Raw genomic sequence first — 27,555 nt, 5'->3', positions numbered from 1 at the left:
TCAATAAAAGGCGAAACTGAGACAGAGCTAGGTGTGCAACAATGGTTATCATTATTGCCTGCCTTTGATGAAGAAAATAAAAACCTTGGTGTGTACACAGTACTGACTGCACAAATGGCAGTCGTGTAATGAACTGTGGCCTTTATCTGCTGCGGCTCAAAGAGACTTTGATATTCTCACTGTGGAGCTCACTCACAATTTTACAACCCCGTTTTTTCAGCTGCATGGGAATGCTCGACTTTCTTGAGAAGGAGTTGTGAACCATGCAAATGTTTACCCAGAAGACTTCTTATGGATGTCAAATCTATGTTTTTATTTATGTAAATATATCTTATATATGAATTCTTAACCTGTTTGGATGATGGTTGTATCCAAGGCAACTTATATTTTCTTACAATGATCAGAATATAATTTGTTATATGTTTTTTGACAAAAGTGTGCATACCTCAAAGGAAATGAATAATGTAATTTCTCATAAGTGAAAAATGTTATATTGTATATTTGTAAATAAATATCTAGAAATAACCAGTTTCCATTGGAGTATTTTGTCAAGTTAGGTTTACCATCTCTTTTATAAAATATTAAAAATAAATATTCAATATTACAAATATTTCACTTTGTTTGCTTTTTGTTAACTCTGAGCTATATATCTGACACTAACCCAATTTCTTCCTCATTAGGAAAAACAGGGGTTAACTTAGCTTGACATGACATTTTTCTATGGATATGGCCTTCTAGTATATACATATTTGGGATGTTCTAGGTTGTAGCATGTTAATATGGTATTGTGTAAAATTCTCCCCAAATATTATTCTCCAGCATTTTCTTAAAACGTATTAACAAGAACAAAGATAACAAACATATAATTGTCTAGAGTAAAATTAAAACACCAAGCCCAGATTTACATCCAAACCACTCCAACGTTTAATTCCATAACAATGCACGCTGAGCTTGGACTTAAAGCGACTGTAAATCTAATTTGTGTCAGCTTTACATTTTGATAACAAGTCTTTCTAGTAAGTACTTAATCATTCTGGAAGCAGTTTAAAAGAAAGTTACAGAATTACTCTTTCCCAATACCTACAAACAATTCATATACTTTATATCCTTTTTATAATTTCTCAAACCCTCATCCCTTATCATTTCTATATTAATAAGTAACATGTCTTGTAGCTCCTGCTGCTGAATGTGAAAACAAATCTAGATAAGACTGTAAAGCACCAACATTTGTTGATTTCATCACAGCAGCATTTTATATTCCACTTTATTACTATTATCAGGTCTGTAATCAGTCTGGCTCACAAAAATAGAGATACAGCAGGGATAACTGTCCCTAATGCCTGCCCCCTGGAGGATACACTGCATTATTTAATAGCAATTACAATAGGAAACAGTTTCTCAATTAGAGACTTACTGGGGGAATTCAAATAAAATGAATACATGAATGTTTAGTAGGGAAAGTAGAGAAATAAGAGCTTACTGCGTGTTTAAAACAAAAACAATTGTAAAACTGATTTATAAACTTCCCATATACTATACAACAGAAATGAAATACTTAGACTTACAGACATACTTACTGAATTATTATTATTACTAGTAGTAGTCATAGTAATAGTAGTAGCAATAGTTGTTGTATTATGCTTTATGATGACATTACTTTTTTAAAGGATTAAAAATGATTACATCAAATAAATCAAACAGAAAAACCTTGAACTTTAGAAGAGAGAAATTATTTTTTAATTAAATAAACTGTTATTGCCAAGGGCTGAGACATCTTACTTTGAAGTGAACACTAACACAAGAGCAATCACTCCAATCTGGCTCCAGTAACAGTTATCAACAGGCTCAATTCAAACATACCGATCCACTCAGTACTGTTTTCCCAGTCAGTTAGAAATCAGCCAGTCTCATTTTTTTTTTGCTCTAGAGCAGTGGTTCTGAAGGACTACCTATCCTGCTGGTTTTTGTTCCAACAAAAACTCTCAATTACTTAATCAAACCCGTTCTGTTAATTTGTTGTTATTGACATTTCTGTTTTAATTGATTAAAGGTGTCATCAAAAACAAGTTCTGAAAAAAAAAAAACTGATAATTGCACTATGGAAGCACAGCATTGGATGTAAAGAAAAAAAATAATAATTGAAAAATACATGAATTGTGAAAGTATATTACTGTAGTGGTGCATCGTCCTCATTCTCAAACTACATATGTTACATTTATATCAAAACACTGCCCTGTTGCACTACAGGATATTAAACAACTAACCGAATTATCAAGAAAGCCCATATCCTCCACACATGCTCCATGTCTTTGTTCTCAACATCTCTAATGGCTCAGTCCATGCCCATAGTATGGCGACGGTCACCAACAACTGTGCAAACATTCATGATACCTGCCTGAGCTGGGGAATCATTTTAAATATTAATTTTATAGGCAGTGCATCTACTATATGAACAGCCTGCACTGAACCCTGTTTCATAGAACAATCTAGTCATATTTTGAAGCAGAACCAAACTATGCTCAGCCTGTGGTGATAAGCATGGATGGAGCACAGAGGCGAGAGATAAGGGAAAGTGGGGCTGGATGACCCAAAGCGGGTGACCAGTTGGCCCATATCCGAGTTACTGTATATAAGGTTACACCACTTATGTCTATTGTCATATAAATGGGTGTCATATGCTCTTGGATGGAGCTGACGGTGTATAGATAACAGCATACAGAGGTTGTGCTGCAAGCTGTCAAGGCCCAGTAGCTTGATCCTTCCACTTAACTAGGGTGGTGGGTAGAGTGATGCTGGCAAACATCTTATCTGTAAAAGCTTATGTATCAGTGCAGCATGAATGTGGTGCTACAGAGGGTACAACATTTCCCAAGTAGGAGCAGTTATGTGTGGGAGGATTTTGACTGGAGATGGGTTGTGCAGTTAGAATGATACAAAATTGAATTGTTGTAATGCCAAGCTGTGCTGAACAATTAATCTGTTGTGTATAGTTAATTCTTGTTGTTGTGAGGGTTGTGTATAGTTTAATTTTTTGCATGATGGGAAGACAAGATTTTGGAGTCGAAAGCCTTCACGTTACTGACAGAATGGACTCTCAACCCATATGTTTTCCTTAACCCTTTGAGCAGTATGGCCATACCAGTACGTTCAAAGTGCTGTGGTCCTCAGGGAGTAAAGACTTGCAAATGTAAGTCATGATTACAGATTAATTAAAACTTCATATAAGAATTTCATAAGCATAGGTTCATATAATACCTTTTACTGCTTTCTGATCACCTGTTCCGAATATTGCCTATAGGGTCTGTTATTTTTAACGGCGATAAAAGACTTCAATGTACATTGGCAAATTAACACGTAACACAGGATTTGTGATAAACTGTCACGTCTAAGTTTTTAATATATTTCATCCCAAAGAATCGGATGTCAGTGAATGTGTTAGTGAAAACTTTAATGAAGATTTATTTTTAAGCAAGTGAAGGGTGTCGGGCAAAGTGAGACTCAGTAAAGAGAATGAGAAATAGCATTAGGATAAGCCTGAAAGGACCTGGAAGCACAGTAACTTCACTTGTTTAAACAAGGCTGGTGTTGCAGGATGTGGATTGTGTTTTAAACCCATGGACAGGACTGAAACCCCTGCAGTGAAGTCTCTTTCTCAGACGGGGAGTTATTTAGAGCTTCACAGGAGATCAGGACAGAACAGAATGGCCATAATTTGGTTAAAGAAGGGTTTGTTGGTGAGAAACACTTACACTTCTGTTCGCTTGTCAGCTTTCTAGATTAATAAAACTAAAAGGCTACAGGACTGGAATATTACAATGGTGGGCATTTACCCTCTTACATACAATTAGTTTTTAGACTGACAAAATGGAATTTGGATTTTAATGCCTGTGAAAGGTAATGGAGAGTGGATGTAGGAGTGCGTCGTTGGATACCTCCGGACAGTGAGCCTGAGGGTCTTATATGACCCCTTGACGAGAGAAATGGCCTCCTGCCTTGAGCCACTCAGCTCCACCTCGTTGATCTTGACCACCTGGTCTCCCGGCTGCAGTCTGTGCTGTAACAGGGCTGCCTTACCGCCTTCCTCAACCTGGGGGAGCAGAAAGAGAGGCTTAAAGGAGCACCAATATAGCAGTTGCCTGTTTTAGTTCTTATCACAGTTCTACACGTGCTTACTGTATTGTTACTTTCTCCTGGTGCACTTAGGATTCCTGTCTTCCCTTTCAAACCTTCTGTTTCTGCATTCAGATCATTCAGACGCTCCCACCAACCTACACTACATCACAGATTAAACGCATAAAAAACAACAGGCAACAGGAATAATTATAATCATCCAAATAAGCAGTAAGATGTGCAACAGAAGTAAAAGTGTTCATGTTTTTGCATCTGAGTCAGAGGAGCAGGTAAAAATTAGAAAAAACCTGATTCTACAGATTTACAAATCATTTTGTTTTATGGAAATAACTCCGTTTAAGATAAATTCTGCATTGTAATTGCACTTGGTTGTCTTATGCTCTTTGCTTTTCCATTGTTTCTCAATTTATATCAAGGCTTAGCATATTCCACCACATTTTACCATGGAGATGCTGTGCTTTACTAGACTTTACATTCAAGGCAAATTGAATTGAACCATGGTCTGCTTGATGGTTTGTTGCTGTTATTTTCTACAACATTACAATCCTTGTTGGTTTGTCTGTGTAAGATTCCATTCAGCACATTGTATTGCAAATGGAAAGATTAAATTCAACTAGAAAGTCTGGTTTTGTAAACTACTTGTATTACCTGAGGGATTTAATCAGAAAAACATGTCTGAACATCAAACCTCTTTGCTTTTGCTATATTTGTTAATTTTGACACAAAGAATTATAACATTTAGACACACAGCTTAGAATTACAATCTTATGTCAATAGTACAATTAAATATAATAAAACAAATGCCATTCTTGAAAAAAGACCCAGTTGAAATAACAGCATTTTCAATTTTTCCTATAATAAATTAAGGATCTATTTTGCATTGAACCTACTTACTTCTGAAAATTGGATGTTGGGACTGACTTCTGTTCACTCACTTTACATTTAGTGAATTGATAAATATAATCTATTAACATGTGTATTTTTGAAAGCATTCTTATTTTACAGCATTTTTTCACACCTGCCTAAAACTTTTGCACAGTACTGTATATATATATAGACCAGCCATTTTCCATGCCACTAAGGAAAAAAATATTTATCTTCCTAACAGATTAGACAATTTTCAGCATAATGTTCATCAATCATTCCTCAGACTTGTTTATTTTCCCAGTAATACCTAGATTATGCAAGTTGAAAATTGAAGTTCTACTTGTGAAACTGCATTACACAAACAGGGTGTAGCACACAAATAAGAAACCAAAAGTGGTTAAATCCTCATTTTCCTCACCAATGCTCAGAAATGGCTGGATTTATAACTTGCTTTTCAAATATACCGCACAACTGCTGAAATACCAATAACAAAAAAGCATTCCCGGGCAGTGACTGTTCCCATTAAAGTAGGCCTATTGTTATATGTGCAAATGTACTGTTATAGACTAAATTGGTTTCTAAACTCATAACTTGTTTGTCACCCTCATACAAGATGTGGGTCAAACTACAATAGGACATTTCCAATATAATGCTAGTTGCAGTATGGGCAATGAAAAAAGTTAGGCCTAAGCTCTCTCGATGTGTTTTACCTGCAGAGGTGACTCATTTAAGGGTGGAGAAACTAGTTCTGTTTCTATGAGCATCATTCTATTGCTTGTGAAATCAAGTGCAAGTGAGAAGAATGAGAACTTAACAAGTCATCTGACTTGTCAGAGTCTATATTTTATAGGGAAATAGTTGTAAAGGCCAAGAAGAGGCTTAGACAAATAACTAAAAGTGTACAATAGAAATTATACAACACACTAGGCCTGAAAGTTACGTCATACACAGACAAGGATCATAATCTCTTTAGATTAATCTTGAACAGGGACAATTATTTGGGGATTTTATTCAAAGTATTCATATTAGTTAAATGTATATACAAATCCAATCAAAAGGAGAACTTCAAAATGAGCAATAAAATAAGGACCCAAGGGCATGAATAAAAAAATAAGCACAGGCATATTTATGACGCAGAATAAGACACACTTCTCTATGGAGAGATAAATAGATGAGTAGAACAAACTGCCTTGAAAGATTAATTTACCAGTGACTAAATGTGAAAGATGGGCATCTTGTTTGTAACCTTTCTGACTATTTAATATGCTTTAAAATGCCTTGGGTGTATACGGAAAGTGACAGAAGTGTCTCATTTAGAACTTTCAAAGGCTGGGAGATTAATATTCCCTAAAACAGCATCTGTCAATGGCATTCTGTAAAAAAATATTTGATTTGAAACTCTGATCAAAATTAATGAAGATCACCCCAAACAAACTGGAAGATAAATCAAGCCATTGGTCTATTTATCTCCAGGTATCACAGCTTTTCCCAAGTGAATACAGACTTAAACCAGTGAGGATGGACTACAAATGTATTGAACTAGGCTAATTAGTAATCTGAACATTCAAGTTATGGAATGAAACAGGGATCATTGTAGACATGAGCTTGTTACAGTGACATAACCCCTGTGTGAAAACAGTAGAGTGTATAAACCTCTCACATCAGCAGACTACTTTTTGCGTAGCGGTTTTCTCTCTCTGTCCTGGATGGAGCTGTGTTGTGTGGAGTGCCTGTGTTGGCCCGGGGTTCGAAACCCGAGTGGGGCCTCCGACCTGCACACGATTGTTAATCTCCAAATACTGAATAATAGCAATGTGAAATGTGCATTTTACTTGTATCTGTATAAATATAAACTCAAAATGAACTTATGCAAGACCACAGTTCAACAGCCTTGTAAAGAAGATTAAAGTAAGAGAAACTTGAAGATGTCATCAGTTGTACGTGCTGTGGTCAACTAATCTGTGCCAATGGAGCTTTGACAGAAGATCTCAAAAGAAAGGATGGAGTACATTTGGAAGAGACAGTACAGTATCTGCCCCTTTTCCTCAAGAGAAAAGCAGTTGATCAATGCATACTACCAGGGCTTACCTATGACTAGTTAGTAGCGAACTACAAACATGTACTTGTGGACAGTGATTACATTCAAGAATGGAAGAAAGTAGCATCTGACAACAACAAAAACAACACAGGTTTGTAGCTTTCTGTTAGCAAGTTGGTCAAAGTTCTGATTTCATCAGGCCCTTAGTTTCCTGTAATGAATAACCATGGTCAGATTCTGCTTGAACAGAATTCTCAGTGCTGTGTTTTTTTCAGAAAAAAGGAAAAAGGAAACAAAACATCTCATGTTTTATATTAAACAGGAGTCACATTTTCCCTGCCCAGCTTGCAAAAAATATGCACATATGGCTGAGAGTAAACAAAGATGCTCTGTGTTGACCATTTTTAGGTAAACAGGCCTTGTTATTTCTACCCCGAGTACCACATTATCATGTATATTGACTATGCAATGAGCTTGGAAATGGGGATACAGCTACTTTTAAGTTTCACCCACATGATGAATCTCCACTTAAATTATTTGGATTGCATGAGTCATGTTTTTCCATTCCTTAAAGTACATTTGCATTTTATGCTTGCCAACTGTAATTATAATTGATAAACCTACTGAACATTATGTTGTGTAATTTCAACCTGTCTACATCTAAGCCCACCAGTTCCTTTTGGCTAAACACAAACTCTTAGTTCTCCTGGCTGTGACTCGCTGGAATCCACAAACTTCTTTTTTAGAAAGGTCCAATTACATTGTCTCACATTCTCTTATGATCCTTTTTATGTATAAAGAATGCCCCTATCTTTTGATAACAGTCGGATGCAACTGGCAGCAAGGAGAGGAACTGAAGTAAAATGCCTGCATTCAAGCCATGAAATATTTAGAATAATTTGAAAAACAGGCATAGCTCTTTAACACTTTCTTAGTAGCAATTTGTTGTACTCCCATCAAAAGGAAAGGAGAGCTTTACTTAACTTTGTGCCCAAAGAAGCTGAAAAGGGGTCTTTAATTGTGGATGTGGTGCCAAGGCGCTGACAATGAAGCTATTAATATGGACTTGAACAACAAGACTAATTCTCTTAACCTTTCCTTAACCTGCCGCTTCCATAAATTGTAGGTCACAGCGACATCATTTAAAAAACACAAAAACGCCACAAACAACAATTACCAGCATTCTGAAGAAAAATTAAGAAGCAACAAAATAAAGTATAAATTAATACATCCTGCAAATTCTACCTTAAGTGTATGTTTGGATTTTCTTTCTCAGTTTCTCCTCTTTTGTTGCTTTTCAAGCTAGCCAGGCTTTTACCGTTACTGGCATTCCTTTTTTTTGGTCTTGGATTACTGCCAAAACTCTGGGCTACATTCTGGGATTGCACTTCCCAGCTTTTATGAAGGGGAGGTGGGGGTGTTGGGGGGTATTGGGGAAGGGGGGGATCGGAGCAGGCTTGGATGTCTGCCTGTTGCTGTATCTTGTTAAGATCTTTAGCACCGACGACATGAAGAATGCACCATCGGCATCCAAGTACAGTAACTGCCACTGTGAACTTATCCAAACGCCCCTCTCTTTTGTACAAAGGTGTGCAAAAAGATGAAATAACATTACAGTCTTTTTTTAAAAAACAACATCTATGAAGCAAGCATACTGGCCATAACATAGCTCCCCCAGCCAGCTCCACAAAAAGGCAGATTAGTTTCTAAAAAAGTATCTGTGTAATGACATTTACACCACACAAAACAAGCTCCTAGTTCCACTCCTTAGGGAAAGCCTGACATTGTTAGCAGGGTACTTGTGCCTCCAGATAAGAATGTGCTGAATGCTAAGATCCACTTGAACATCCCACAAACTCCCAATCCCTTATCGCACCGTCTCCAACAGTCTAAACACAATTTAGTCCTTTATTGTACACTTCCAAGGAGCCCAGTCGCTGAGAGAAACTACTACTGCAGCAACTCTGGGATCTTGTTTTTCACTTTAGTGCACCACAAAATAATACAAACAACCTCTAAACTAATACAGTATCACCTCGTCTTCAAAAAAGCTTTCAAAAAGACAACAGCCTGAATAGAAGGAAAATTTAGGCCCTCTAGACATCATGGATGAAAGCCTATTTTCACTGTAAAAATGCCCCCACACTTTGCAGTTTCACCTATTATTTGTCCCGGTTGCGCACAATGGTGGAGCTTTCTGAAGTGGAAGTGGAGACAAAGCACCTGGCTATAAGACTTTAATCAGTCTTAAAACAAATGTCCGTAGAATGATGAGATTGTAAGTAGATCTATTGTAAATATAGATAAAGCATGGTTAATTAATTTCCTTCATTAGTTTCATGTGGAAGTTATTGTCACTTGAAATTATTTTCTGTTTCAGATTCAAAAAAGGCCCAGCACAGGGAGCAATAAACTGAAAACTCTTTTTTTTTTGGGGGGGGGATTCATTTATAGAGTCCAACTGTAACATTTCCAAGATGTTTCAGAACAAAACAACATTTTACTACTGGGGAACAAAACATTAAACATGTTTCATCAATTGCAATCAGTATTTTAAACAGCAGACGTACACTCAGGATTTAAACAGAAATAGATTAAACACCAGTGACAATGTCAAGCATAATGTCTACGATGAAACACTGTCCGCCTATCATTTTGGCAGCTCCAGTCAACACACATTCTCAGTCTTTGGCTACAAAAAGTAGGAAAGCTGACAGGGCCAAGTTAAAAACATTTTGAGCGCATTTCAGAGATGAATATCCCCAAAAAAGGAGTTTGAGTCTAGTATACATTTTTTCTGCTGGCAAGCAATCTAATCTGTTATTCATTATCCACCTGGAAATAAACCCCAAAATATATGTGTTTTGTCTGCTCACAAAAAAATGCAACCCATGAAATTGTTTCCATGAATTTCTTTCTGCGGACAGGGGCCAAAGTTAAAAAGAAACAACAATAGCCAGATTACTTCTGTGTTGCAGCATTGTCCACATACAAGGTTTTTTTAAACCCAATAATTGCATGTGTCTGCTGGTTCTCACTCCAGCTGACAACTTAATCACTTAATTGAACTCTAAATGAAAAATAATTATTTAGTTTTTGGTCATTCTTGTTTGTTAATGATGAATGTGTATAGTTTAATTCACAATATTTCATAAAAATGAATCACCAAATAACAGGGCAGGGTAAATAACTTCACACACTGCATAGTTAAGGAAATTATCAGTTCAGGTCAGTTACATACAGTGCAGCTAGTGTTACAAAAAAGATAATCAAATGTTTTGTGGGACAGGGGTACAAAATCCTGCTATAAAACTACTAGAACAAGAATACACATTTAAAATCTAGCCTTTCCATTTTTTATATCAAATTTAAACCGGTTATTTCATTTCAACAGGTAAGAGATAGCAGTTTCTACTAAAAGTATTACATGGAATGTGACTGTCAATACAGTGTTACACAACCTCACACAGTGCTTCCACATCCCACCTTTCTGCCTGCCCTCCTGCATCACACCTGAGGCCAGGCTACTAGATTAAGACATATTGGAGCAAACCATTTTCTTCTTGCTATTTCCATTTTCGTTGTATTCGTGCTTCACAAGCTGCTCATTCAATATGGTAGGGCTCTAGGTTAGTATGTTACACTCCAAAAGGAGAACTCCAGCATTGACGCTCACACCATAACACCTTCACATGAAAATATCTCAATCTGCCAAATCAACATTCACTATTAGGCCTTCTGTGGAAAACGAAGAGAAAACTGAGACTGGCAGTGGAATTAACAGTCGGTACTTGAGCTCTCTGACCACAAAAATGGCAGCAAAATGTAATCTGTTTGTTTAACATTTGTACAACATGTTTTGGACTTGTGCGTTTTGGTAACCACAATACATCAACATTTTACTGAGGCAAACACATGTGCTGAGGAAGGCATAACAGCTGCAATGAGAAGGCCAGTTAACAGTTCCTCTTAATAGCCATTCATATGCTTCCTCGTGCTCCTGCGTACTTATTTATTGTACTTCTATTATTTTACTGTGACTTCTCCTATGCCCCCGTTCCCTTTAGCACAAACCTAGAACTTAACTCTATTATGTCTGTACTTGTTACCTCATTGTAAAAGGATGTATGCTTATTGTATTTTGTATCGATTGTATTACTGCACTGTTGTAATGCTTTAAAATGCTTCTTGTGTAAACTGAAAATCACCCTGGATAAGGGCATCTGTGAATAAATAAATGATATAATAATGTGAGCTATTTTCTTCTTAAAGTCATGACAATTATTGACTCACCTTTTACTAGAGGTTATGGTTCCATAGCAATACAACATTAGCAAGTCTCGAATATGTTAAATCAAATATAGAATAGCAAAGCGGGAGATGTAAGATGTTGGGTTAGCATGATAATTCACTATACAGCTTTGAAGCTTTTCATCCCCGTAGACCTCAGGTCAAATGTTTAATACACTGCAGGTCACAGGATCAACTCAGCCCCTGGGAAACGGAACTGCAGAATGGAATACAATTTGGAAAGAGACTAAATCGTCCGTCTTAAAAATGTTTTCTTTCTGAATAAAAAAAAAGAATGTGTTAAGCTTGGTAGTGCATTATATGAGTCATTATATAACAATTATATTTTCAAGTACTCATGTAAGGCATTTCACATACAAAGATGTTTTGGCTGCTTGAGCCATGTAGTTTATCACTATTCTAGTTTGGACAAGAAAATCACAATTGTTCCACTAATTATAGTGTTCAATTGCACTTCTCACAAATGTAGTGCAGGGATTCTCAATAGCAGATCTTAAAATTCTTATAACTAGTCTCCTTAAAAATAATACGGGTGACCAACCCTTGTCACAGAGAGCCTCAGACCAGCAGGAATCAGAGGTCACCCTTTCACTACAGTTTTATAAGGACTTGGAAACCTTTAATTCTGGTCCATTAAGCAGGTGTTTTCGTTAAACTCAGTCAATTAGAGATCACTCAGATCTAACACCATGAAACCCTTCAGCCTTCAGGGACCAGATTTACTTAATTGAATTGAAAGTGACTGGCTTCATGAATCAATAACTAATGTGTTCCCAGTTTCTAGGGTGTTTGTTGTGACCTATAAAACTAATGGAACCGGGAGATCTCCAGTACCAAAACAGGACACCCTTAATTTAACTGTTCATTGACCAGTGTGATGCACACTTCCTTAAGGAGCACAGGTTGGAAACCATATTTGCCCAGTCTGCAGCATAAGCCTTACAACCAAATGATCACAGGTTGATTTCAAGGCTGAGGCACTTGTTGGCTGTGTTCAGTGCAACAGTGACCTCTAAAGCTACACACCTGTTTCAATACTATACAGTATGTAATGGATGATGTGTCTGTCCTATGGCTGACACCTAAGAAGTGTTGGGCCAATAATATCATATTATCATGATATAACTCATATTCTCAATAGAATTCTATCAACTGTTACCTATTATTATTACCCTGAAAAGAAAGTAACATTTGTTACCAACTCGAGGTACACACTGAAGGAAAATCCTAGTCTTAAGTATCACAAAATATGGTAAAACTGCATATGACTGTGAGACTGTGAGTTCAGTAATTTGACGCAGTTACATGATCTGGAGTCTTATTCAATATCTCAGTTGTAAAAAGAGAATTGCTTAACAAATTCCTTACAATGAATGGTGGGAATAATGATATGGACAGCACGTGATAACACTGAACCTTTAAATGATTCCTGATATGTAATTAAACTATCAATTTGTCACATCCATCAAAATATTCCATAGTTGTGCAAGTCTGTAGTGGCCTCTGGGAGATATTACATTACCTGAAGGCTTTATTTTCAGTCAAAAATCACTCTCTTCTTTCATTTTTAATCCTATAAAGTAAGTGTGGCACCACCAGTCACAACATTTGTGTCACTCTGTTTATTATTCTGGTGATATTTTAACTGGAGCATTAATTAACAAATTTGACAAATTGACCGAAACTTGGTGAATTCACTCTAATTCTAATGAGAAAAAGGTCACAGAAACATAGCCACACAGATGAATTGTCATTATTTGCAGTGCATATGTACAGACAAATTATGCTAATCATGAGACTGCAGATTAGCTGACATATTTTTGTCAGGACTCAGGCAAAGAGGTTTAGCAGGGAAAAAAGATCTTCATGAATAGCTTCATTCATTATAATTAAGACTTTAGCAGGAACACATTTGTTTGTGTAATTGTATGTGGAAAAACCTGCATTACAAGGTGAAATGTGATTTTCATTAATGTTGCCAATATAGATCCCTGTTATGTCCAATGATTTTACAGGTCCTGGATCCATTTATTTCTTAACTGTATATTTAAATTAGGAGGTGCAATTCCAGAAGATATACTATTTGAAAAATGTGGTATAAATCACACAACTAATTAACAATTTTAAATATTCTAGGGGGTAAAAGGAGCTGAATTCCTCCTTCCCACTGTTCAGCCAAATTTTTAAATGCAGTATTTGGCCTTATGCCTCATGGTAGCAGTTTTTAATAATGCACTTTCCTGGGCTTATTTTGTAGGACAGAGTTTTACACAGTTGTAGCAACCATTGTGCTGAAAATAAAATCAGCTCTTGATTATGACAAACCTAACGAAAAACAACTCCAGAGGTTTCTTTTGATGTGAAATCCCATGTACTTAGGCAGTGGTATCCCGAATTTAAAGCTTCTTCAATGGCTACAAATCGAGTAAATGTTGATTTATAACGCCCATAATTGTTTCTAATAATCAAACAAAACCATACTCTATCTGGACTTCAGTATTGGCATTGCCAGTATTATTATTATTATTATTATTATTATTATTATTCAGTTAATTCAGTGCAATATCACCAAAACGTTACATTGTCAAAGTAATGCACTACACTGCGACAATGTTTCATGGTAGAAACTTGGTAGGACTTATGTCATCATAGGCAAACCTGAGCTCTTCAGTAGCACTTCAAACTGACTACTGGTACCTCTAATATCTACAGTGATATTTATCGTTTGCTTTTAGCTACAACACGACCATGCCCAGCGATGATACTACAGGAAGATGTTGTCAAGAGATATGCATGCCACCGCAAGCTGGCACACAGGCTGCTGGAGGGTCCTTACCTTGGAGATGATCAGTGAGTCCCCGTGTTCAAGGCCACCCTGCAGAGTGAAGCCCCAGGGCGCACCTCCCCGGAGACAAGCCTCCACCGAGACGCAGCGTCCCGCCTGTGTCAGTGCGCCGGAGCCGGGCGAGCTCTCCATCCTCCCCGCCGGACCCCACGCACCGCAAAGGAGGCTGCTCGGCGTTTCTTCTTTTTAAAATCACTCGCCAATGGAGGGCCGTGCGCTGGTCTGCAAAAAATCATGTCCAAGCATTATTGTTTTGGTTGTCTGGCAGCGGAAATGAAATAAAATGCCATCCCTCGACATTAGACTAGAGCGCCGATCTGTAACCGCGCCGCTGCCGCTTCTCCCCGCATGTCCCCCCGGCACCACCACCAAGTGATGTGAACAGAAAGAAAGGAAAAGAAAACCGACGAGACGGATAAAGATTTAAAAAGACAAAAACAACAACTTTTCCAGTCGATAGGCAACCCAGTGTCTATGATGCAAGTGGGAGGCTTCACTTTTGATCGATTGTCAGCCCTTTTTCCTCTTCCGAGTGCATTTTAACATTACAATAGCATTTTGCTACAATCCACTGGATGGAAAGAAAAGCCCGTCTCTTCTCTAGCTGCTTAGGTTGGGTTATAGCTGTGCTGTCAGACAGAAAGGGAAAGTTCTGCAAAGTAGGTTTCAGCACTTTATTGGTTTTTCTGTCTGCTCGTCAGCTTTCTCCTGCTGCATACTCTGAGACTGCCATCGAGTGATTCATTCCCATCGCATTTCCTTGCTGCGCTTACAGCTTTCATACAGATCCCTGGACACAGAGCTCTGCCTCCCCCGCTTTGCAGTTCACGCAAGTTAACGCACAAGACGCATGCGTGAGGTGCACTACCCGCTCAGCGCGTTTGGACCACGCAGCCAGGGACTGACACACTTTGTTTTTCCCGCACTGTCGTCCCATTCAATTGTCCCAGCCACATACACTGCCTAAAACAAGAACAAACACCCACGGTAATTCTTCCTTTATAACGTGATGATTACTTCATCTGAATTCCAGTCGAACCACTCTAGGAAAAAAAGGAGCTGGCATCAATAACTTAAATCTGAGTGTATTCCCAGATGCGAGTTACTTATTGTAAATGGAAAGCATTTGAAATGTGACTTAATAGTTAATTATGCAGTTATTCTATGCCTCATTCTTTAGAAACAGAAGGTTAAGAGGTTAATTTTAGGTATGCAATCCTGTGTTTTACATATATATATATATATATATATATATATATATATATATATATATATATATATATATATATACATTTCAGTATTTTTCACTGGACTTCAACTTAAAGGAAAGTATGTCACTGAGTTAGAAAAACACAGTTCATGTGTATAGATGAAACAGCATGTTTTTGCTTTCAAGGGAATGTTGCAGTCAAAAAATGGCGTAAGCATATATCCAATCAAGAAGTAAACCGTATTGGAAACAATCTTCATGAAAGGATTGTGTTTTTGATATGAATGACAAACAAGCGTATTAAAAAGCTGTGGTTGTTCTCTATTGTTTTTTATGATGGCCTTTCATTTGAGACAGGAGGTTCTTTTCCGGTCACAGGTGCTCTGTGGTGTGCTGCCTGTGGGGTTGTCTAGGCATCCATTGAATGGTTATATGAACCCCCATCCCACTGCAGAAGCCGAACAAAAGCATTCCATTGTGTGTGTGTAGAGAGAGAAGGTATTACATATCAGGTGGGATGAGGCAGGGAAAAGAGACCACGTAAAAGTCTACATGGCTATGTGTTATTATTGAAATTCCTTTTTTATGAAAAGAAACGTTAAAGAGTGCTCATCAAGGAGGAATGGTGTAAATATGCTAAGTATAATCCCTTTGAAATTGTTAATTTTACATGAACAAACTAACTAATAACTATGACTAGACATCATAACTGATTTCAAGCAATGTGTTTCACTTCCTTTTATAATTCTGTGGTTCACCAGAAGGATATTAAAAAATATAACACAATAATTATGGAATCTATTGACAGTTGTTAGAACCCTATGTATAACTGATATGAGGATGGTAAACCTGGCTTATATTGAAGGGAGTTACAGACGACTGAGATATATCAGGCTCTGCGATTGACTGGCGTCGCCAAAAATTGATGGATTGATAGACATATTTTAGTATACAAATAGCAAGCTAATTGGAGTTTACTGATGGCATGAAGCTAGAGAGAAAGTCCAAAACCCAGGATTCTTGGAAGGACAAACATAATTCTGCACATTGGCAAACAAACAAATAAACTTAAGTATTTAATAGTCAGCATAGGACTTAAGGTAAGGTAAGAATTAAAAAAAAAAAATACATAGGACTCATCACTGTCAACATCCTGGCAATGTACAGGAACATATGTGTGCATAATAATAGAAAAATATTGCTTATATGAAACTGCATCCAGTTAATTTAGCATTGATATCAAGATTATACATTTAAAACACACTTTTATGTTACTGTGTCATCTACCATTCATAAATTCCATTATTATTAATAATGCATAAGTTAAAAATATATATCATACATATAATATACTTTTGGATGAGATTGTTACAAACAATTCTTGTTGAAGCTTTGCACGAAACAAACACAACATAGAACTACATTGCCCACAATTCATGCAGCGTTCTTCCCCACCCTGCATCACTCGGGACTGTAGTAAACAGAGGCAAGCTGTTTGAAAGCGCCAGCAGTAGCAGTAACGGCAGGTGCCTTTAATCTACAGATAGCAATGGGGGATGAAACAGACCAATTCAAAATTCCAGAAGAATTAACAACACTAGAATAAGTAATTAAAGACAAACAATCCTGTCTAGACAGCCCAACCACACTACAAGAGGTCAAAGAGAAGCTAAAAAATCTCAAATGTAAAAAAATACAGTAACCCAGCAATATAGAATGCTCTGGTCAAATTTTTCAGCTTAGTATTAACTACTGGTCACATGGAATACAGAATTAATAACACCTAGGCCTATCTATAAAAAAGGAAATAAGTAAGTAGATCCCAATAATTGCAGAGGAATCTGAATGAATAGTAACCTACGCTCTTTTGTAGCATTATGAATAATTGAAAACTGGCTTTCCTACAAGAACACAGTATCCTCAGTGAAAGCCAGATAGGATTGCTCCCTAAACACAGTACTGCAGATCACATCTATACCCTGCACATAACTCGACATGTACATAAGTAAGAGAAAGGGAAAGTATGCATGTCATCAAATCCATGTACACAGGAAACAAGTGCAGTGTGAATATAAATAACAGCACAATTGAGTTCTTCTTCAGGGTAGGGCAGTGATACAGGGATGTAATCTGGCCACAGAGCTGCAGCAGTCTTCCAGTCCTAGACTTGCTCTAGATGGCACACAGATACAATGCCTGCTCTATTCCGAAGACCTGCTTCTACTGTCCCCCACCGAGCAGGACCTTCAGCACAAACTAGCCATACTAGAACAATATTGTAAAACCTTGGCTCTTGATGTCAATTTGGACAAAACTAAAATTATGATTTTCCTAAAAAAGGCCAGATTACAGGGGGGGGGGGTGTACCAATTGAGAATAAACAAAAGCACACTGCAACACACACAAGTTACTGCTATCTGGGCCTGTTATCTGCTCTCCTGGGAACTTCAATTTACCCATCAAAACAGCATGCAGGGCATACTATGCCATTAAGAATTGGATTTATGACCTGAAACCATCAGTAAAGATCTGGACTGAACTCTTTGATTGCACCCGTCCTGTTGTATGGCAGCAAAGTCTGGGGCCCCACTCTGACTGGGAAAAGTGGGAAAAAGGTCCAGCAAAAGCTTACATTTGGAATTTTGTAAAACACCCAGAACCTCCACAGAAACACGATAAACAATGGATGTTGAGTCAATTCCCACTGTTTCTCACAGTCCAAAAAAGAGCCCTCAATTACCGGCTGCACCTGAAGCAGGGCGACACAGACTCCTACCACCACAGAGCTACCACCACAGAACTCATAAGGGACCCCATTAGCCAGCTGGCTCTGAAGCTCTGTGAGCTGAGTCACACTGACACTGAGCTTTACACCAGCGAGGGCAACACATCCCCTCCTCAACTCTGTCCTGAAATCCAGCTACATTGGCCATTGGGCAGACCACAATAAAACACAACACAAGCTGGAGTATTACAGGGCCCTGGGCAGAGACTATGCCCTGGCAGATTATTTGACAAAAGCCTAAAATTAGACAGATCCTGCCAAAATACAGACTAAATGAGCAGCGCCTGGGGGAGGAGAGACCCAGAGACATGTGCCTGTGTGACCAGTGTGGATCTGGGGAGAGAGAGACAGAGACACACGTTACTCTGGACTGTGTCAATACAAACAGACCAGAGACTCCTTCTACCCCAAATATACCAGCACGGTTCCTATTCACAGCAGAATATATGACACACTGCCACAACATTAGGGAAACAGTAGTCATGAATGCATAACCATGTCTCCAAATTGCACTCATTATAACAGTTTATCTTCTCCCTCTTCTTCCTTTTAATGTAGTTTTTAAAATATTTGTATTATTGTTGTTTATGTATTTATTTTTAAATATATATTATTTTTGCTTTAATGATTATTATTGTCAATGTACAATCTGTATCCTGTATTATTTTGTGTGCTTAATCTATGTCACCTTTAGTTATTTGCTGTAAATGCTTTGGCAATATTTGTCTAACCTTGTCATGCCAATAAACCTCTATTGAATTTGAATCTTAAGTCACTGCACGGGACGATCCCTGTCGAAACGATGTCATTTTTTTGACATTTTGGAAAACACATCATTAGGGAGAAAAGGCTACAGTATGATTGTGTCCACCAGCTCGGGAGTTCAGTTTGCTGTTGCTGTCCAGGGACCATCATTAATCAATAATCCTACGACCGAGGACACAGATAGAGGTAAAACGTTAGCAAACCAGCAAAAGCCATTCATTTCCAACGAGGAGGCTCGCAGTGTGAAAAACTTTCAACCTGAGCGGCAGGGACCAATCTGGTGAAAGAGAGTTGGCCAATCGGATGAAAGTGGCCAAGTATTAAATTTCCTGTTTTTCGACCATTTTGAAATTGCTATTGAACTGCAACTGAACATAAAGTTAACAGTTACGTGAATACAAGCTTCTTTGCTATAAAAATGTTTAAAGTGTTGGCAAATGAAGAAGGCATGTAAAGAGCATCCGGAATAAACAAATTCTTTCTGAAGTCCTTTCTGAACATAAAAGGCCCAGATTCCAAAATGTTCATATCATGTTACATTTACCACACCTTTCTTAAAAGGTGAACAAATCCAGTGGTACAAAATGCATTTAAAAACATAAAGACTTGCAGGCTTTTGTTAACTGAATGATCACCCGGAATGTTTTACGTTTTATCTACCCATTTCTTTTGTTTCCCAAAGTCTGGATTGATTATAAGCATGTAAAAGGATCATTAGGGAAAATGTTGCAGTGTTTACATATTTCTAGTTGATTAAGCTTTGAAGTTAAATTATATTAAACACTTTTAAGCGAATTGGCTTGAACAGGTCACATTCATTTTCATGCTGGTTATGATTAATTGACTTTCAGATTAAAGACAATTTAAACATTAGATCTGCCTAGAGTTTTGTACATACTAGGGCCATTCTGGAATTGGTGTGCAGTGGAGTCCATTCTTAAATGGTTGAACTTTCATGGACATTAAAGAGCCATGAAGCCTTTTATAAGAGCAGGAGTGTCAACACGAATGCAGACGATGACAGTCTTTCCCCATTCCTTTATTCAGGTTCAGACCTCTCTGCCCCCACCCCCCTTTCAAGCAGGTCGTATGCTTGTTGTTAGTGGTGTGCTGGCACACAAACCTCAGTGCAGTTCCACCCCAGAGCCGACTGCTGCACTGTGTAGGATTGTTTGTTCAGCTGCAGCTTTAATGCGAAGTGCTTTGAAATTCGGGGTTGTGCTGAAAGGCCCTATTGAAATACATGTTGTTGTTACTGTTTTGAAAACTGTGCCATGTGTTACAGACTGCAGCTTTTACATCTGCTTTCTCAATAAAACAAGTTTCCACGGGTGCCAGTTTGATTAAATTAAGTCAAATATAATTTATACTGCCATGGCTGTTTAACTTGTCCCTATTTTCCTTACAAGCATAGCAAATACTAAAGAGAACTTCAGGTATTTTGACAGAAACTTCAGTTTGTTTTTAAATGATATGAAAATAAACTAGGTGGTAACAGCTATTTGGTGTTGTAAATTCCTCTCCAGCGTCATGTAGTTGTCTCCAAGCCTTGTGAGCAAGTGATTGCAGTGTTTATAATTTCTAAGCGAGAACTGCGACAGTGCTCCTCCCCCACCCACCCCCGTTATCGCAGTAGACTGTTTCTTGTAATACGTGTTGATGCACTGCAGATGTATGAACTTCACGAGCAGCACAAGTTCAGTTTCCGCCAGTCCATCATCCAGCTGCAGACCAAACTGCAAGCGAGTCAGATTGAGAAAGATGCTCTGACTGATATCAGATAAAGAACAATCCTTCTCCTCACTGTAGCTAAGAAACCTACATGGAAGAGAGAACTAATCCATGGATTCTGTTTCATGGACACAGGCAAGCTCATACGTGTATCAGGTTGAAGACTTGCTTTGATTCAGAATCAGTCGGCAGGCCATAGAAATTAGTGAGGCGGTGACTCTCTTTCAGAAAGGAGCAGCTCATTTTCAGTCATGAACAGGAGGTGGCAGCGCTGTCTGAAAAACTGAGCAGCTCTGGCAGCCTTGCCCTGAGCATCCAGAGCCAGATGGAGACTGTACAGTAAGAGGCACACAGCTCTTAACATGACCGTTGTGAGGAGCCAGGGTGCTCAACTGTAGGGAAATTAGTCACTTCCAGAAGAACCAATGAGAATCTTACAGACCTATGTACAGACTAACCAATAATTCATTTTACTGGGAAATAAGATCAAAAGCAAGATAATAAACATGAATAATCTTATTCTTGTGGATTTGACTTTTGACTGGAATATGTATTCTTATTTAAGTGATATTTTTATTTACTTTTATGTTTAAAACCTATGCATTTTATTATTTTGTTTCTCTTTTCTTTTTACATCCCGAAAGGCACTATATAAATTCAGTCTACAATCATTATTATTGATTTATAGTACTGATCACCTCTTCTGGTCACTGAGCTGAAATCCACGGTCTCCCATTTGTGGTCTGAGCTGCGAGAAGCCAAAAAGATGTACGAAGAAAAGGTTCGTTCAAGGATCTATAGTTAACTAATTGGCACACACCTCAGCTAATACATTTAATTATAGCAACGTTGTGAAAGGTTATAGTTTGTTTGTTCTCTGTGATCTCTGCACATGTCATATGTCCATTCTTTCAATTTCAATACATTTCAACAACAGTTCACTAAAAATGAAACTTCATTCTCTGTATTTCTTTTTCTCTCTGGTAATCCACTTTATCATAGCAGACTAGTGCAACCCTAGTGGATCTTTATAAATGCCTCTTCTGTCTTCATGGACTATGTTGAAAAATACTGCTTCTATTCTAACAGTATAGAAAAGAAGCAAGCCTATCTTCAGCACTACTGTACATTGTGCTTTCTGTGTCTTTTTCCATTGACATACCTATAACAGATTTTACACTCAATCGTGTGTTCTCCATTTATATTAAACATGCTGTGGCTTTAATACAAGATACAAGAGGGATCAGTACCGCCAGGAGTCTGGGGACCTCAACTTGCAACTCTGCCAGCTTATGGTGAGGTGCTCTTTTTCTTCGATCCCTTCCTTACTTCATGTGAGAGCCTGTTAGAGATCTACGGGGCCACCCACTGCATCCGAACTTGCGTCTTTTGATTCTCCCAACATGAAAAGCCACCCACACTCCCAACTCCCACACACTCACGCTGGGCCTTTTCCTCTCCCCATATAAGCACACAATAGTCACATGATGAGTTGGATTAATTTTCGAGAAATGTTTGCATGCCAACTACAAAGAGCAAGGATGAATATTAATATTTTTTCCTTTAATCACCAGTACTGACAGGAGCTTACTATACCTTGCAGAACTGCAGTTTGGGATTGTGTTTTGTTTAACAATCTAATTCCACTTTAATATGGAAATATTGAAATTGTGACTTGATGTGTTTGAATTCTTAACCCTAGGAGACCCAGAATGATTTTGGAAGTGTATTTCACTATAGACCTCTGTTGCTATACCCCTCCTTTAATTCTTGCACAGTATGTTTCTGTATGGTTTTATTTTTCAGTTTGGTTCTTCCAGTCCCCAGACTGGAGCAGTGTGGAGCATCTGAGCTTCTGACAGTAAAAGGCTTTCTAACAGGACATGAAGGACTCTGAAGGTTTAGTCTTAGTTGGCTTTCTTTATTTAATGCGTGTACATGGTACAAAAAAGAAACAAACAATATCCTCCTCATGGAGGAGCCTTCAAACTCCAAAGGGAGATCTAACAAAACAAATTAACAAAAGAAAGACAAAGGAAACAATCTGGTACAGAAAGGCACTCCAAGACAGGAAACCAGTCGTGGTGGTCTGGGAATATCCCTGAAAGCAACAACAAGGAGCTTTAAGTAAGGTGAGGCATAGCTGTGGTGAGAGCACCAATTGTCGGGCTGCAGCAGCACTGCAGGTGTATCTAACAACCTTGTGCAAAGCACCTAAATGAGATGCAGTATGCCAATGCTGATGAGAGACAACCCAGCCTCCACCAATAGTTGTGCTGTGACAGGGCCAACCTGTCACAGGCTTTTTAAAATCCTCACAGGAAATATTAATTAGGCAGTAACATGCTAAACAAGCTGTAAAACATGAGTCTGCAAACATGGCTTTGAAGGCATAGCTAAGTAAAGATGCTATATTAGTATTCACAATGCCGTAGTTGGCCATTTTTAAGAGAAAAACAGACCAGGACCAGACTACACACAGAGCCTCTCTGCTTGTCACGACACTGCTGCAAACGTACGTTGAATACTGCAGTGACAGTGGTGTTTGTACTACAGTCAGATCTACACAAGACTCAGGAGGAGCTGAGCCTGGAGAAGGAGCAGAACAAGCGTCTGTGGCACCGAGACGCTGGGAACAGCATTGCCATTGACAACCTGCTGCAAGAGCTCGATGAGAAGAGCGTGGAGATTCAGCGCCTGGAGGCCACAGTGACGTCACTCAGAGCCAGGATCCAGGAGTACCGGGTTCAGGTCGACCACCAGGTTAATATTTATAGGCCTGTTTTATTTTAGCTGGCCCAGATACAAAGCCACAGTTTTTGCCATTTATTTTCCTGTACTCAGTAACCAAAAGAAATAAAACTTGCAAGATTGTTTGGTGACGTTTTATGAATGATTACACAGACAATCTTATATTATTAAGTTACAGAGACGTGCAGAGGGGGTGATTAAACAAGAAGGAATACCTTTTCACCGTCCTACACATACACAAGTTGTATTGCCATATTCATACCTTTACAATTAAAGGCAAATCCTGCACAAGGTTTCAAATGCGTTATTTTGAAAGGTTGGATATTTAATAGATTACAATTAAATCTACTCTGTGCTTCTAAATCCAATTCCAGCATCACATATATTAAAAATATTTAATGTCAAACCAGTAGTTTTAGTTCCAGTGTATCCAAAGGATTCTCTCTATCTCTGATAACCCTTGGGTGAATCATAACTTCACCTCCATTTTCAATCTGTAGAAATGTGGCCATTATAAAAAGTGTTTAAGGTAACTGAATTGGACCCTTACATTTTTTTACATGAAAATTACTCTTGTTTTTCACATTCATTAACTAACTTAAGCGAAATATATATATATACTTATGTGATCAACTTAAGTAGGATCCCTTAACTTCCCTTAAGGGATTTAACTTAAGTTGTTTTATGCAACACACGTAAAAGCTGCAGTACCAGAAAAGATGAAAACTAAGGGGAAAATTCACTTAAGTGTATTAATGCAACTGGCCACAAGGTGTTTTTTAACAAGTCAGGGAAAAAGTGGTAGAGAACCACAGATCAGGAAAAAGTCAGAATAACATACAGTATCAAAGTCACTGAATACAGTAAGACCATCATTAAGAAGTGGAATATGCTTAATACCACCCAGCCACTTCCCAGATCACACTGACCTTCCAAACTGAGCAGCCAGGCAAGCAAGAAACTGGTTAGGCATGTCACTGTGAAGCCAACAGTGAAACAATACATTAACAATATCCCTGTGGTCAGTTGCATAAAACAACTTAAGTACTTCTCTTAAAGTATTCACTTAAGGACATAAAACAATGACATAAAACAACTTTAACAATAATTTTCTCTCCTCCATGCCTAATGTTTTATTTTATAAAAAAAATGTTTATGGTTTATTTTATTTGTTGTTGTCTATTTATCAATCTGTAAAGTGATCTGTGGCAGCCCTGTGCAGTGCGCAGGGTCCCTGCTAAATGAAGTCCCTATCATGTGTTTATGTTGATGTCTTATTGGATTTGCTGTCACGGAGGATGAACATGTGGGGATGGTGATTACCAGCAAAGGGGTTGGACATGCGTGGTTCTCATGCTAGTTGGGGATTTATATGGATATCAGGAACTGGCATTAGTGACCTCTGAGAAGAACAGGCTAGGGACTGAAGTGGAAACATTGGGGTTTCTGGAGAGACAACTGAAAGACAAATTGTCCAAGCTGGAGGCAGCATTAGACAAGGTACCAGGGCCGGCGCTAGGCACCCGTGGACTCTGCCCCCTTGGGGGGTTCAGAGGTTGAGGGACCCCCCCTGTACTCTAGATTTAAGTTGACAGGGTACTGTCAATGTTCTTGAATGGAGCTTGTCTAACTCCTTTGATGGACTTTCCTTTGTCAGTGCTTCTCTTGCAGCCCAAGTCCAGAACCCTGCAGGACAACCCCACCCACCAGGAGCTGAAGTGTCTTGTGTGGGAGCTGAGGAGTGTAATTGACAGTGTGACGATAGCTCCTCCAACCGCTTTGCGCAGAGGTTTCGTTTCAGAATTGGGGGGAGCATGCACTTGGGGGGGGGGACGCTTCCCCTACACCTATGGAGCCGAACATACATTATTGGGGGGACAATTTAATATTCTCTCAACATGTTCTCTCAACAAACCTACACCTATGCCTAAATCCCCAAAATTTACTCTATTCATCCAATTCTCTAATAGCCAGTAGCAGAAAAAAACTAATAATACAAAAAGTGTTTTTTTAAACATCTAACACTCCACAGGATAGGATTTTATAATTTTTATTAATCAATTTTATCAAATAGCCAGTAGTAGAAACTATTTAATATTTTGGTCTAGAAAATAATAATAACACCTTAGACTCCAAAGGAATATTAATCCAATATAGACTCCAATATTGACTCTAATATTTAAAAAAAAAAACATCTAGAAAATAATAAAAACTCCCACAGGATTATCTGTCTTATTCTTTTCAGTCTTGTCATGTTTAACCGACCCATATTCAGTTTGACTTAAAAGTTCAGTAATCTTTTCTAGTCATATTGCACATATTTATAATGCATGGAACTTCAACCTGATTTGCTGCATTTAAAATTTACAGTGACGACTTTCTAACTGGCAAGGCTGACAAAAATAATACTACAAGTGAATGAACGGGGGGCAGATAATCTGTCATGGATAAGAACAAGTATGAAGGAGGCTCTGGAGAACTACTTCTTAATGAAGTGCACAGTAAACAAACAAACAACTTTAGAGGCTGGGGCAAATGCTGTGTTCCATGGGTTATGCAGCCTCTGCTAGGGATGCTATAACAATGAGCACTGTATCTCCTCTGCCATTGGGGCAGAAGTAACCTCCCTCAGTAACTGCTCTTTGTTTATTTTATGTGAAGTCTGTTCATACATGAGGGTGTACTTCCCAGAGGGAGTGAAAGTAGACCAGTTGGTATAATCATATGCTGATTTTCATGTAGACACTGTGAAACTGGTTTTAGTTACAAACTCTGAGGTTAAGAGTTCCTCGTCAATAACAGTTGCTCTCGCACAAGGGCTTGTTATGCTCTGTGCCGAGATGACAGCTTTTGACTTCTCTCACCCCCTAATGGCAGGATTCATATCTGAATGGCTTTAATAAACATGACTCAGAAAGCCACTAATCATCTGTTTGAACACAATCCCATTCAGAGCTAATAGGGAATATCAGAGGGTAGACAACACAGAGGAGAATGAGCACTGAGCCTGTGGCACATAAAAAGCCATTTCTGATGTGATTTAGAAACCTTTTTTAACCCAAAATAAAATATCGGAGGGCTGTTCAAAAAAGGGCCAACTGTTCCAAACCAAGAAATCCAAAGCAAGCGCAGTACAAGAGTTATCCTTCATAATGGCAGGGGAAATTATGTTAGTTCTGGTAAATCTGAATCTGGCAACCTTTCATCATCATAAGCCTGAAAAGTTTGAATGCAAACAAAGAGACAGACAGTTGTGATGGAGCTGTTGACAGTCACTCCAGTGTTGGACAACTTGCTGTGACAGAAGAGTGTAAAAGCCTGTTGCCTGTTTCTGTGCACTTAAGTTGATGATTTGAATCTCACATTTGGTCTGACGGTTGAGGCCATGCTCGAGCGCTCCAGGAAAGCCCAGGAGCAGACACAACAGGTTTTTCTCTGCTAGGGGCCCCCCCTTCCTCAGTGCGGTGACTTCCTGTTGGTTGACCCTCTCAGCAGCAACCTATGATGTCAAGAGAATGGTGACAGCGATTACAAGCTGGGCCCCCTCCACTACAGTTGCATTTGCAGAGGAAGAAAGGGAAGCGCAACTCCTCCTTGTGCTTCCAGGCTCCCCAGGGTGGATCTCAGGCATCTGAACTGCCTGCTCAGTTGACTGCACATTGCAGCAGCAACTAATACATTGTCATTCCTGTCCCCAAGACTCTTGGGTGCTACTCTCTCAAGTTCCACCTCCGCCTGCCCTGCTTTCGATGATGGATCCTCTTCATCATTCAGTCAGAAACTGTGGTGCTGGGGGCCAAGCACGCCATTTGCGAAGTACCCCCCTCTGCTCAACATGATGAGTTTTATTCCAAAGACTTCCTGGTGCCCAAGAAGGACATGGATTCCATTCAGTCTTGGATCTAAGCCAACTTAATCTCCATCCACGTGTGTTGAGATTCAAGATACTCATTCACTGCTCCATCGCTCAATCCATTCGGCAAGGCGATTGAGTCACAACCATGGATTTGAAAGATGCTTACATTCATGTTCCCATATGTCCCAGTCACTGGTAGTTTCTCCATTTCACATTCCAGGGCAGAGTGTTCGAGTTCTGTGTGCTACCGTTCAGTGTGTGCATG

The 27,555-nt window shown here is 38.6% G+C and overlaps 1 protein-coding gene across 1 annotated transcript in view; it reads right to left on the bottom strand.

Annotated features, from left to right (window-relative positions):
* shroom3 (shroom family member 3) overlaps window positions 1-15,347 on the bottom strand; it is a 62,047-nt gene extending 46,700 nt beyond the window's left edge. The window contains exons 1-2 of the mRNA XM_066710915.1: window positions 14,184-15,347; window positions 3,933-4,087 (exon numbers count right to left, since the gene is read on the bottom strand). Of these exons, the coding sequence (XP_066567012.1) occupies window positions 3,933-4,087; window positions 14,184-14,324 (296 nt within the window). The 5' untranslated portion in view covers window positions 14,325-15,347. The remainder of the gene's footprint in view (window positions 1-3,932; window positions 4,088-14,183) is intronic.
* Window positions 15,348-27,555: the final 12,208 nt, after the last annotated feature.

Source organism: Amia ocellicauda, chromosome 8 (assembly GCF_036373705.1).
Source record: "Amia ocellicauda isolate fAmiCal2 chromosome 8, fAmiCal2.hap1, whole genome shotgun sequence".
Classification (NCBI taxonomy): domain Eukaryota; kingdom Metazoa; phylum Chordata; class Actinopteri; order Amiiformes; family Amiidae; genus Amia; species Amia ocellicauda.
Note: the sequence above shows the minus strand (reverse complement) of the source record. Positions and strands in the feature narration are given on the sequence as shown.